Source organism: Pelophylax lessonae, assembly GCF_965119305.1.
Source record: "Pelophylax lessonae genome assembly, chromosome: 12".
In the NCBI taxonomy this organism is placed as follows: domain Eukaryota; kingdom Metazoa; phylum Chordata; class Amphibia; order Anura; family Ranidae; genus Pelophylax; species Pelophylax lessonae.
Window position 1 is genome coordinate 179,073,872 of NC_138779.1, and position 15,164 is coordinate 179,089,035.

Sequence of the window (15,164 nt, forward strand, 5' to 3'; positions counted from 1 at the left end):
GATCTCTGCAGCTCATCCAGAGTGATCATGGGCCTCTTGGCTGCATCTCTGATCAGTCTTCTCCTTGTATGAGCTGAAAGTTTAGAGGGACGGCCAGGTCTTCGTAGATTTGCAGTGGTCTGATACTCCTTCCATTCAATATTATCACTTGCACAGTGCTCCTTGGGATGTTTAAAGCTTGGGAAATCTTTTTGTATCCAAATCCGGCTTTAAACTTCTCCACAACAGTATCTCGGACCTGCCTGCTGTGTTCCTTGTTCTTCATGATGCTCTCTGCGGTTTAAACTGACCTCTGAGACTATCACAGTGCAGGTGCATTTATACGGAGACTTGATTACAAACAGGTTGATTTTATTTATCATCATTAGTCATTTAGGTCAACATTGGATCATTCAGAGATCCTCACTGAACTTCTGGAGAGAGTTTGCTGCACTGAAAGTAAAGAGGCTGAATAATTTTACACGCCCAATTTTTCAGTTTTTTATTTGTTAACAAAGTTTGAAATATCAAATAAGTTTCGTTCCACTTCATGATTGTGTCCCACTTGTTGTTGATTCTTCACAAAAAATTACAGTTTTATATCTTTATGTTTGAAGCCTGAAATGTGGCAAAAGGTCGCAAAGTTCAAGGGGGCCGAATACTTTCGCAAGGCACTGTATGTCTTCAATCACATCAGATTTCCCCCATCACTGAGTCTACTCATCACACAGTCCCCTCTTCCCATCCAAGAGTGCAGCAGAGGGCAGGTGGTTGAGCAGGTCTGGAGAAGTCAGACTGCCAGCTGCCAACACCATAGAAATGAATGACATAGTGCTTAGGGCCTTAAGGCCCGTACACACGTACCGATCGTCGGCAGACAAGCGTCTGCCGACGACCGATCTGCCGATTGTACGCTTGTTAGTATGATGCCTCCGACAGCCGTCAGCGCACATTCTGCCGACAAGAATCTGTCATGCAAGCATTAAAATTTTTTTAGAGAGTCATTGTTTGTTATGGTGCAGGTGGCAGGCCCTGGAACAGAACTCAGGACTCTGATCTAGAGCACACTGGGTCCCATGTTCATGGCACCCCAGAGGAACCCAAAGAGCACCCCAGTTGAGAAGCGCTGACTTAGATACCCTTTGGTCCATAATCAGTTCTTCTTACAGCCTCTATTTTTTTTTCCCAACTCTGACAATGTTTTATTTTTAAAGTCTGCACCGCATAAGGATTGTTCTGTGAATCACATGGATAAAGAAATTTAAATATAATCACTTGGTGATAATTTCCAGCCCACTGGCAAATCTCTGCAGCGAAAGTAATGCTGTCACTCTGCGTCACCTACGTTACCAGATTTAGATTGATCTCATCGCTAGGGGAAAAAGGTACTGTGTGGTCAGCCGACAACCAATATCTGGGCTATTCAGGGAACTTTAGGTTAATAATACCCTCCCCCATGCCTCTGTCCAGATGGACAGCCACAAGGAACCTCCTCCACCTTTCAAATCCATACACTGCTGAGTCCCCTTGCCTTCCCATGGGCTTCTCTCAGACAAACACCTCCTGGACATCAGAACTAGCAGCTACATGGCCTGAGAGCTCCCACAGTGCAAAGTCCTGTCCTCAGCCCTCTGTGCTGTGAAGCACTGTGCATGCCACCATACAATCAGTCGATATTACAGGCACATTGACAGTCATGTGTCCCGGGGACTGCAGAAAGCAAAAAACGCCTAAGCTGACAAGAAAGGTAACTGCATTTTACTTCCCATTTCTAAGTCCCCTTGCACAATAACCTCTAACCCTGTTTGCTAACGTGGCAAATCTATTGATTATTACTGATTAGTACGGAGCAAAAAAAGAGTGAAGTGATAGCTATACTGAGCAAACCCTGTCTGCAGCTGTAAATATTTAACTCTTACAAGCCCTACTCCATACCGGGCACAGCTGCCAATGACTGGGTGAACTGTCATGAATTATACCGAGCATGCTCACTTGTAAACCTTGCTTGAAACCGGTAATTAATTTACTAAGCATATTGTAGGAAGCTGTCTATGAATTTACTGCCAGGTTTCCAAGATTTGCCTCTTAAGTTTTTTGTGCCTTGAAATGTCGCCAGTTTTTTATTTTTAACACAATTTTGTTTTACCTTAAATTGATATTTACTGACCAACTGTCTACGAATTCCCTGCCAAGCTTTCAAGAGTTGTCTCTTAAATGTCTTGTCTATGGAAATGTCACCAGCATGAAATACTGACAAGCGTGGCATAAATTCTGTATTCTCAGTTTGTAAACCTTGCTTAAAACTGATATATATTTTTTAATCCAACGCAATTTTATTTTATTTAAAACCGATATTTGCCAAGCATATTGTTGCCAACTGTCTATGAATTCACCGCCAAGGTTTCAAGAGTTGTCTCCTAAATTTCTTGTCTATGGAAATGTCACCAGCATGAAATACTGACAAGCGTGCCATAAATTCTGTATTCTCAGTTTGTAAACCTTGCTTAAAATGTACATATATTTTATAATCCAACGCAATTTTACTTTATTTAAAACCGATATTTGCTAAGCATATCGTAGCCAACTGTCTATAAATTCACCGCCAAGGTTTCAAGATTTGTCTCTTAAATTTCTTGTCTCTTGGAAATGTCGCCAGCATGAAATACTGACAAGCGTGGCATAAATTCTGTATTCTCAGTTTGTAAACCTTGCTTAAAACGTATATATATTTTATAATCCAACACAATTTTACTTTATTTAAAACCGATATTTGCTAAGCATATCGTAGCCAACTGTCTATAAATTCACCGCCAAGATTTCAAGATTTGTCTTCTAAATTCCGAGTCTCTTGAAAATGTTACCAGCATGAAACACTGAACAAGTGTGGCATTAATCTTGCATGCTAACTTGTATACCTACCTTGTTTGAAAATGACATGTAGGAAACAGCTACCTATGAATGCATCGCCAGAGTTTCAAAGCTTGTCCCTTAAATTTCTTGTACTGACTGCAAGGAAAAAATGGTGTTATCAGTTTACAAATTTTATGTTAGTAAGTGTCGAAGAGCTGCAAATATAATTTAGAAATATTCCAGTTTTAAAAATATGCAACAATTGCATCATTTTGCTGCATGGTCTGCTCAGATGCATGCAATACACTAGATTGAGAAGCAATTTTTTTTCAAATTGAGGCAATCTCGACTAAATGTTACTGTACTCTCAATGTATGTGTTTTACAAAGATTACACAGTAACAAAGTTCAAAGCTTTATTCTTTTCACTTTTTTATTGAACAGGTCTTTTGCTCCTATAGACCATTTTGATTTTTTTTATGATATATTGTTTCAAATCATATTTAAAATGATTAAATATTAAATTATTAAATATTATTATTATTAAAATTATTACTTTTTTTTTTTATTCCTGATGTCAGTTCTGCATTATATCTGGAAATGCCTGACACTTTAAAGTAAAGCAAAAAAAAAAAGGAGAAAAGATTTGTCAATGGCAAATTGCAAATTGCTATTTTAATTTTTTTTTTATCTTGCAACGGAATTTTCAAGTAAACGTGAAAAAATTCACAAAGCACGAGAAATCAGTATCTCAAAGCTATACCGCTTTTGATTCCCAATGAATGAAATGTTATTACCCAGGTGAGCATGAAAATAAAATAAATACTAATGACTATGATCATCCATTAATTTTGGCATCTTCATTATTGGAGGTGTTCCCATCAGGACAACTAACATAGGGGCTGATTTACTAAAACTGGAGAGTGCAAAATTTGGTACAGCTGTGCATGGTAGCCAATCAGCTTCTAACTAATCAGCTGGCCATACACGGTTCCTGCTGAACTGGCTGAGATTCGAACGATTAATGGGAAGGCTGAATGTACCAATGATCGATCGATCAACTTGGGTACAACCAGGCTGCTGGATTGCTATAGCAGCTAGAGATAATCACTGTCTTCTCCCGGCAGAGTTGGCTTCCCCCGTTTGCTCCTGAACCTCTCCGGGAGGAGACAATTACTCTGCAGGAGGGATTCCCCTGTCAACACTGTCTGTGTTGATGGGGGAATCGTGTGAATTTCTTTCCTGCAACCCGTGGTTGCAGGAAAGAAAATTTGCACCATCTGTGGCCTGCCTAAACTTTGCCAACAATCTGTAAGCTGACTGGTTACTATGCAGAGCTGAACCAGATTTTGCACTCTCCAGTTTTAGTAAATCAACTCCATACTTGATACTATATATATATATCAAAAAATGAAATGTATTCATGTTTATCTCAGTAAAGAAATACTGAAAAACATTTGGTGTTTGTCATTATGTCTGTGTTTTTAGCACATAGTATAGAGTTTAGTTGCCCAGATTGGAAGATCTCTGTAAAGGACTATCACAGTTATTCGTATTTAAACGTTTTTGCATTACTAAGGTTGGGTTCACACCTTTGCGTGTTGGAAATGATTGCATAATCACACTCTTTCCTGACATGCACAGTAATGTGCTAACATTTAGCAGATGCAAGGCTGTGCTTTTAATTATTAATGGCATCCCCACACATGTGCAAACGCTTGCATTTTCGCATGAACGAAACTGCAAGGGTCTGCGGAACCATGCGGTTTGGTATGGGGTGTTTCTGAAAAACAGTCAGGGACTTATTTTTTGTGTTTCTTGCATGTAGGCCAGCCCACTAAAATGAATGGGTTGCCCTACATGTGATGCGCAGAAATGTGGCGTACATGCACTTAATGGCACCTGTGGGTGCAAACCAAGCCTAAGACACGAATATTGCAGTTTTGTTTGTTATGTAATAGAAAAAGAAAAAATTGCGCTAAATATCAAACCTAATAGCAGCAACTTAAATGTGACAAACATATAGATAACAGATAGTGGAAAAAGCTGCGCTAAGTGACATAGACCATAGATGATACGGTCAAAAAAATGAATTATAAAGTCCCAGAAAAATACAAAAAAGTCCCACAATAATTCAAATGATGAATAAACAACTGAAGTCCAGTCCACCAAAGCCCCAATAAATTCAGTGTGTATAGGTACTGCTTACCGGATGTAGCAGCAAAATGAGCATAGAAAAACACAGAAGCCAGGCCCAATGGAATTCTGCAGAGGACTCCTCACAGATGGTATCCACTCAAGGATGTAGATCCGTGAATAATGTAATAAAACATAAACCAAACATAGCGTGATACTGTATAAATATAAATCTCCCAAGTGTGTCAAGGAAATAAAAAGTGTAGACCACCACCAACACAGGCTGCTTACCAGAAGTAAGGCAGAGTGAGCAAAACAGGTCTTAATGCACAAGTAGAAATTGAAGATACACCTCCGTGCTCCCAATTAATTACCAGAAATCTGTGGGTATCTCATGCGATATTGATCACTCAAAAGAAACACAGCCACCACCAGGAATTCCTGCTTACCAGATGTCAGCAACCAAATTGCATGTAGTAATCAGGGTGCAGCTGATGTATGGCAATCCACCAGACAGTAAATTGAATCTCCCTTAATAATGAGGCTGGTCCACAAAGGTACTCTGATATCACTTGAAAAATCTTTCATATTGTGAGCTGCCTGCTGGCCATCTCCTACCACAATTTCCTGGATTCCCTGCATCCAAAAAAAAACAATTTTTCGCCCACTAGGGGCGCCGGACTGGGTATGGGGGGGGTGGGGTTTTTTACCCCACCCTCGCCCGGCAGAGGCGCTCTTCTGGGGGTGTGTCGGGGCGCAGAGCAATGCGCCCTGACACACCCCACTTTAACGATGTCCGGGCTGTGATTGGTCCAGAGTCCAGCCTGGACCAATCACAGGAGGACATCGGACCTGGTGACGTGACGCCTGGGGGCGGTGCACCACCCAGGCGTCACGTTCACCTTCAGTTCCCGCCGGCCGGCTCCGGAGAAGAGAAGAGGAGAGCCGCCGCCGCGCTGTGAGGATTCCAGAGAAGAGACCGTCACAGGAGAGCCGCCGCCGCGCATGAGGAAGAAGAAGATGACTGTCCACTCCAGTTCGTGTCACCACCGCACCGCGTCCCGCCGCCGCCCCGGGCTGACTCAGAGCAGCACGCCGTCCGTGACTAGTGAGGTAAGTGAAGGGGGCACGCACGCTGATCTCTGCATTGGGGACATCACATGTACACTGGTCACTGCATTGGAAGCACGCACGCTGATCTCTGCATTGGGGACATGTATGCTGGTCATGCATTGGGGACATGGACGCTGGTCACTGCATTGGGGACATGTACGCTGGTCACTGCATTGGGGACATGGACGCTGGTCACTGCATTGGGGACATGTACGCTGGTCACTGCATTGGGGACATGTATGCTGGTTACTGCATTGGGGACATGTATGCTGGTCACATTGAAGGCACGCACGCTGATCTCTGCATTGGGGACATGTATGCTGGTGACTGCATTGGAGGCACGCACGCTGATCTCTGCATTGGGGACATGTACACTGGTCACTGCATTGGGGATATGTACACTGGTCATTGCATTGGGGATATGTACGCTGGTCACTGCATTGAAGGCACGCACGCTGATCTCTGTATTGGGGACATGTATGCTGGTCACTGCATTGGGGACATGTACGCAGGTCACTGCATTGGGGACATGTACACTGGCCATTGCATTGGAAGCACGCATGCTGATCTCTGCATTGGGGACATGTATGCTGGTCACTGCATTGGGGACATGTATGCTGGTCACTGCATTGGAACCACACACGCTGATCTCTGCATTGGGGACATGTACACTGGTCACTGCATTGGGGACATGTACGCTGGTCACTGCATTGAAGGGACGCATGCTGATCTCTGCATTGGGGGCATGTACACTGGTCACTGCATTGGAAGCATGCACGCAGATCTCTGCATTGGGGACATGTATGCTGGTCACTGCATTGGGGACATGTACACTGGTCACTGCATTGGAAGCACGCACACTGATCTCTGCATTGGGGACATGTATGCTGGTCACTACATTGGGGGCATGTACGCTGGTCACTGCACTGGGGACATGTACACTGGTCACTGCATTGGGGACATGTACGCTGGTCACTGCATTGGGGACATGTACGCTGGTCACTGCATTGGGGACACGTACACTGGTCACTGCATTGGGGACATGTACGCTGGTCACTACATTGGGGACATGTACACTGGTCACTGCATTGGGGACATGTATGCTGGTCACTGCATTGAAGGCACGCATGCTGATCTCTGCATTGGGGGCCTGTACACTGGTCACTGCATTGGAAGCATGCACACTGATCTCTGCATTGGGGACATGTACACTGGTCACTGCATTGGAAGCACGCACACTGATCTCTGCATTGGGGACATGTATGCTGGTCACTACATTGGGGGCATGTACGCTGGTCACTGCACTGGGGACATGTACACTGGTCACTGCGTTGGGGACATGTATGGTGGTCTCTGCATTGGGGACATGTACGCTGGTCACTGCATTGGGGACACGTACACTGGTCACTGCATTGGGGACATGTACGCTGGTCACTGCATTGGGGACATGTACACTGGTCACTGCATTGGAGGCACGCACGCTGATCTCTGCATTGGGGACATGTACACTGGTCACTGCATTGGGGACATGTACACTGGTCACTGCATTGGGGGCATGTGTGCTGGTCACTGCATTGGGGACATGTACGCTGGTCACTGCATTGGGGACATGTTCGCTGGTCACTGCATTGGGGGCATGTGTGCTGGTCACTGCATTGGGGGCATGTACGCTGGTCACTGCATTGGGGATATGTACGCTGGTCACTGCATTTGGGATATGTACGCTGGTCACTGCATTGGGGACATGTATACTGGTCACTACATTGAAGAGGGGAATGTACTGTGGGGTTTGTGCTAGGGGGCTTGTACTGTGGGATTAGTGCTAGGGGGTCTGTACTGTGGGATTAGTGCTAGGGGGTCTGTACTGTGGGATTTGTGCTAGGGGGCGTGTACTGTGGGGTTTGGGCTAGGAGGCCTGTACTGTGGGGTTTGTGCTAGGTGGCCTGTACTGTGGGGTTTGTGCTAGGTGACCTGTACTGTGGGATTAGTGCTAGGGGGTCTGTACTGTGGGGTTTGTGCTAGGGGGCATGTACTGTGGGGTTTTGTGCTAGGGGGTCTGTACTGTGGGGTTTTGTGCTAGGGGGTCTGTACTGTGGGGTTTGTGCTAGGGGGCCTGTACTGTGGGGTTTGTGCTAGGGGGCCTGTACTGTGGGGTTTGTGCTAGGGGGTCTGTACTGTGGGGTTTGTGCTAAGGGGCCTGTACTGTGGGGTTTGTGCTAGGGGGCCTGTACTGTGGGGTTTGTGCTAGGGGGCCTGTACTGTGGGGTTTGTGCTTGAGGGGTTTGTGCTAGGGGGTCTGTACTGTGGGGTTTGTGCCACTCTCAGTCAGTGTATCCCATAATAGGGTGTCTCTCACAGTATATCCCATAATAGGGCCCCTGCTCCCTATTATGGGATATACTAGTACTGATGGACCCCTTAATATGTGATATATTGGGAGAATTTGTTCACGCAAGCAAAATACAGGGGACAAAATGGGTGGAGTTTATAAGGGGTGGGGCTTCTGAGAAATGGGAGGGGTCAAAATGGAAGGGCGGGGTCTTGCACCCCCCCATCTTAAAACGTCACCAGCCGCCACTGTATAGCAGAATAGTGCATCTGGAAGCTGTAAACACTGCTTTGTTCCTGATAATAATTCACAGAAAGGCAGCACCCAGGCTGAATTTCATATTACCATGAATCTAAGCACTGCCTTACCAAGTGAACTGCTGCATGTGTAAGTGCTCTTATCTTGGTCACATGTGTATTTCATATGAATATAGCATTGTTTGAGTGATCTCTGTCAAGGGTAAGATTATATAGCTTACAGTATACCAGCTGCTAAGGGACTACCGATCTGAGCTAACCCTGCACAACCAGCCGTGCTGAAATGCGTTGTTCTTTTACATCTGGACGCCACAGTTTGCATTGCTAGAGACATAATTATTTGTCTGGTACTTTTCAGTTGTGCCTGCGTGATTCCATGCTTGTCTTATTTATTTTCTACCCTTTGAATGTTTACAAAAGGCTACATTTCATTTACACAGGATGGGAGCATTGCCCCACTGTGCCTGCTGTCGCCACTTTGCTGGTATAAATATCGCTGAATGCCAACATCCAGCTATAACATGAAGTTAATATTTACCAATTGTCTTGTATCAGTATGCAAACAGTGCAACGTGCAATTCCCAAATCATTTGCATGTCTTCTGCTGACAACAATGCCTGCACAGTGTATATCTATATGTGTATATATACTGTATCTCTATCTATCTATCTATCTATCTATCTATCTATCTATCTATCTATCTATCTATCTATCTATCTATCTATCTATCCATCCATCCATCCATCCATCCATCCATCCATCCATCCATCCATCCATCCATCCATCCATCCATCCATCTATCTATCTATCTATCTATCTATCTATCTATCTATCTATCTATCTATCTATCTATCTATATACAGTGCCTTGCGAAAGTATTCGGCCCCCTTGAACTTTGCGACCTTTTGCCACATTTCAGGCTTCAAACATAACGATATAAAACGGTAATATTTTGTGAAGAATCAACAACAAGTGGGACACATTCATGAAGTGGAACAAAATTTATTGGATATTTCAAACTTTTTTAACAAATAAAAAACTGAAAAATTGGGTGTGCAAAATTATTCAGCCCCCTTAATTTAATACTTTGTAGCGCCACCTTTTGCTGCGATTACGGCTGTAAGTCGCTTGGGGTATGTCTCTATCAGTTTTGCACATCGAGAGACTGACATTTTTGCCCATTCCTCCTTGCAAAACAGCTCAAGCTCAGTGAGGTTGGATGGAGAGCGTTTGTGAACAGCAGTTTTCTGTTCTTTCAACAGATTCTCGATTGGATTCAGGTCTGGACTTTGACTTGGCCATTCTAACACCTGGATAGGTTTATTTGTGAACCATTCCATTGTAGATTTTGCTTTATGTTTTGGATCATTGTCTTGTTGGAAGACAAATCTCCGTCCCAGTCTCAGGTCTTTTGCAGACTCCATCAGGTTTTCTTCCAGAATGGTCCTGTATTTGGCTCCATCCATCTTCCCATCAATTTTAACCATCTTCCCTGTCCCTGCTGAAGAAAAGCAGGCCCAAACCATGATGCTGCCACCACCATGTTTGACAGTGGGGATGGTGTGTTTTGCGTTGTTGCCAAAAAGTTCGATTTTGGTTTCATCTGACCAGAGCACCTTCTTCCACATGTTTGGTGTGTCTCCCAGGTGGCTTGTGGCAAACTTTAAACGACACTTTTTATGGATATCTTTAAGAAATGGCTTTCTTCTTGCCACTCTTCCATAAAGGCCAGATTTGTGCAGTATATGACTGATTGTTGTCCTATGGACAGAGTCTCCCACCTCAGCTGTAGATCTCTGCAGTTCATCCAGAGTGATCATGGGCCTCTTGGCTGCATCTCTGATCAGTCTTCTCCTTGTATGAGCTGAAAGTTTAGAGGGACGGCCAGGTCTTCGTAGATTTGCAGTGGTCTGATACTCCTTCCATTTCAATATTATCGCTTGCACAGTGCTCCTTGGGATGTTTAAAGCTTGGGAAATCTTTTTGTATCCAAATATGGCTTTAAACTTCTCCACAACAGTATCTCGGACCTGCCTGGTGTGTTTTGAAGCCTGAAATGTGAGTTCAAGGGGGGCCGAATACTTTCGCAAGGCACTGTGTATATATATATATATATATATATATATATATATGTATATATATATAAACGTACACTGTGTTTTACAAAGATTATTTTGAGAAACACATAGGAAACACATAGGAAAGCATTGTACTCATGGTCAGGCGTGCAATGTCATTCTTCTACAGACAAGCCCTGCAGCTTTCAGCCTATATCTTCCTATGGGCTGTCAGTTTGAAAGCTGCAGGGCTTGTGAATGAACTACAAGAACGCTTATCAGCGCCCTCGCAGCTCATTCAGAACTGCACTTATAAAGTATATAGTGAATACAATCAGCGCAAATCAAACAGTGAAATAAATAAATGAATCAAATAAATAATGAATCAATCAATCCGGCTGCAATCACTAGTGTGTGTGTGTCCACTCCACAAATGCAATCTGTATACCAAAAAAGTGTAGCGCCACATAAAATAAATAAATAAATAAATAATCAAGATGGTAGATGTAAATCAATAAACTGAAGTACAATATAAAACATCCCACTGTGTAAACCAGGGGGTGAGCGCGCGCCGCCGGTGGCGCACTCCTGCCCCCCCGCTCGTCAGCGGGGAAGCCGATGTGTGTGTCAGGCGACTCCGATTGCCACCTGACAAAAAAAACAACAGTAGTTCCGGAACACTGTGCGCTCCACAGACTGGAAGTGCACAAGCAGAAGTGACGTAATGATGCTCTACGCGTTTTGTCGATGTGACGTCATCAGGAGCAGCTACTGTTGTTTTTAACAGCTTGATTTTTCTTGTTCGTTTGAGAGTATATTTACGACTGTTGGAATAAATTATCTATCTTTTAATGGATTTACACTATGAGAAGTTTTTTTTCCATTTCTGCATACCTGTGGCAACTGGGAATGAGTACCTAAGAGATTGGCGTTTGTGGTCTACATATCTGAAGTCTTCACTACCTGGCATGTATAGAAGAAGCCATATTCATTCTGTGATTGATGCTCATTACCCCTGTAGGCATTCTTCTCTTTTTAACGGTTTATCACTGAAGATTGAAAATTATCGGCACTTTATTAAACAATAATTTTTTATTTATATGTTGTTTTATTTATTTATATTTTTTGATGGACTTAATTCAAGTTGGAATTATTTATTGATTGAAAGATTTTTTATGCACATTTATGTGGAATCATTTTTTCACCCATATTGTCACTTTTTTGGCACATAGTCACTTTATTGTCACTTTCTTTTTTTAGGGTCTATATATATGTATTTTTTGCACATAAGCAACTTATTTGTGCTGTAATTTCCCACTGTTTTTCCTACTACTGGTACTTGTTAGATCATATGCATTATTACTAGAGGTTTTCACATATTTTCATTTATTTTTTTTTACACAATCTAGCTTGTCCCCAAGGCAACGCCACCTATCCCTCCCTTTATACTTTTTGTTTGCATACCCCCTTTAGGGTAACATGTGATGTAGGCTGCAACCTGTTACTTACATCCTAGCGTGGAAAAAACCTCTTTCTTTCAGAATTTTTTTTTTTTTTTTTTGCCTATAGTTCTACTTTGTCAGCCAAACTTTGAGCTGTGGGTGGTTCTGTCTGTGCCACCTAGCTGGACTTGGTTTCAAAATTAAAGGAGGTGGAAAATTGTTGGCTGAAGAGTGACTGCATCCAATCAGATCAGGTAGCTGTTTGGGTATTTAGGCAGCTACAGGTTCTCTTTCTGAATACAATAGCTGGCAGCAGAAACTCCTCCATCCATAGAATGAATGGGGGAATTGAGCGATTTCTCTTAACCAGCCCCGCAGCTAGCCTTAGGCAGGTGCATTGTCATATGTCGTTGTGCATTTCCTTTGTGTGTTGATATGTGTTGTAGATACGTGTTGATTTCCAGTGGGCTTTTGATGTTAGGATTACGGAGCTAATACAGAGACAGCAATTGACCAAAGCCTAATACATTTGCCAAAGCATCAAAAAAATGTTATATGCATTTTAATGTGTTGTCATTGACTTCTATGGGCCTTCTATTCACTAAAATGCAGAAAAAATGGATGTGTCCTATTTATCAAAAAACAACGCACTGCAGCACAGAGATGGGAACAGACGCCATTTTTATAATGGACAACCTAGACATGTGTTTCAGCACATTTCAGTGTAACAAGGTAAATTGGACCTAAACCATGTTCCTTTGGCCCTGATTCTGATCTTACAACCTAATAACCCAAAAACAATCATCGCAGACAGAGAATGTGTAAATTAAAACTAAAAGCAGAAATGCATGCTGAACACCGACCCAGGAAACACAGCGTAAAAACCCAGACAGAAATAAATACAATAAAATGGTGCAACACAAATCAAATAACTCCACAAAGGATAATTAAAATGCAAAAACAAATAAAAGATGGGTAGAGGAACCGTCCATGAAAAGAGGTAAAGACCCAAAAGCCATTAAAGTAAATAGGATCCCCATGAGGTGCTGAAAGGCAGGCTATGTCCAGTGCTCATCCCCTTCACCAAAGGCACACATATGCGCTCACCTCAATATATGACCCCTGTATTACTGGCGGGTCAAAGACGCAAACAGCATCAATCCTTCCAGTATGTTACACCCCCAGGATGCAGCAAACCTCCTGGATCCAGCCGCTTGAGAATATAGTCCAATCGGTATATAAGGGGAAAGAACAGACCTCTAAGCGTATACTGTATGATAATGTCAGTTTAATAAAAGAATCACACTTACATGAAAAAGAGGGTAAAAGCGCACATCAATCCATAGAAATCGGCAGCGCCGCGGTCTCTGTTCAAAAGCAGCAAACCGCAGAGACGCTGAGAACAGCAGCGGATGACTCCACCTCCCGTACGTGTTACGTCCTACGGGACTTCGTCAGCGGGGCGGAGAGGAGAGGAGGATAGAAAGCAGCACTGCAGGGGGTGCAACACAGGGGTAAGCACACCCCCTGCACACGCCTATGCCCCTGCACTATATACGTTAAATACTGCTCACACCTGCACTCTGTACATTATATACTTCTGACTCTAGCACTAACGTTTTAAGCCCCTCCAGCTTTTGCAATTTTGCCACACTCCACCATTGAAGTCAAGAATCGGGCTGGACTGGTTGAGTTGTTTTTTATCAGTTTTTGGTGGCTCTGCGGGTGAGTGATGCTATTTAACTCCCTTTGGAAGTGTGGGCTGCTACCTTACTGGTACATCTGCAATGTTGCTTCAATGGCAGAAATATTTGTATGGTGAGAGAGGAGCACCCGTTGTCCAGAGTAATATCACTATCAGTAGAAAGATTTCAATCCTGTACTGTGAGTAATAAATATTCAAGTTAAGCCCACACAATTCAGGAGAATCCCCTTCTTCAGGGCTAACATGAAAACATAGACATAAAAACAAAAATATAAGCAATGAACAATCGGTAATTATTGTGGGGCTGAATCAGAAGCGGTTTATATACACATATACCCTTATGTGCAGGGGCAGAGTAGATAATCCGTATATGGTGCCTAAAAAGTAAACTAAATTGGATGTCATACTTGATAGGCACCAGTGTTGGGGTAGTTACTCAAAAAATTTAACTAGTTACTAGTTACTAGTTACTTCTGTAAATTGTAATGAGATTACTTTACTAGTTACTGCATTTGAAAAGTAACTTCACTACTTATTACTTTACTTTCCTCTTTCTTAATTGACCGTGTAGAAGAAGATACATGACACTCTTTCTGCATAGAATTTATTGTATAAACACAGGCTTTGGGAAACATGAGAACAAAACCTGAAAAAACAGAATAAAACATAAAGTGCAACAAAAAGTCATAAACTTCATCCCTCTCTATTGTTCGAAATAACGATTGTATCGCACGGCTTGGGTAACGCAGGAAAGCGCGTTCCTATAGCCTTGTAAAGTAGTGTAGCTACCAATATTAGTATTGTAACTAGTTACATTACTTAGTTACCAAAAAAAATAATGTAGTTACTGTAATCAGTTACTTTGTAACTAGTTACCCCCAACACTGATAGGCACCATATACAGATCATCTACTCTGACCCTACACATAGGCCCGAATGTCCATGGAACATATGGGCCAATTTTAAAGGTATTATCTAGTAAATACCTTATAAGCCGACTCTAAGGTGATCAGGTTAATAGCAGGTTGCGATAGGTAAGTATGTGCAGATGGAAAGGGTAGTCTGTTGAGTCGGGAATAGACCAAAGAAATAGGTTTGGATGCTATGGGGGACTTGCAGTGTTTTTCAAGTGATAGAATATAGGGCAAAGTTAATGATATACTGAATATTCTTTTTTTAACTTTATTTTATTTTCCCCAGACATCAACTTTACCCAACTGCTTGGCAACCTCATTCACCGTATCAGACTACTGTTTACATAGTCATGTTTTTGGCTAAACCTAAAGTTAGGATTGCA

General features: G+C 42.7%; 1 protein-coding gene across 1 annotated transcript in view; it reads left to right on the top strand.

The window, feature by feature from the left end:
• Positions 1–1,495: 1,495 nt before the first annotated feature.
• LOC309567800 (insulin-like growth factor 3.L) overlaps positions 1,496–15,164 on the top strand; it is a 44,639-nt gene continuing 30,970 nt past the window's right edge. The window contains exon 1 of the mRNA XM_082273250.1: positions 1,496–1,726. Coding sequence (XP_082129376.1) covers positions 1,676–1,726 — 51 coding nt within the window. The 5' untranslated portion in view covers positions 1,496–1,675. The remainder of the gene's footprint in view (positions 1,727–15,164) is intronic.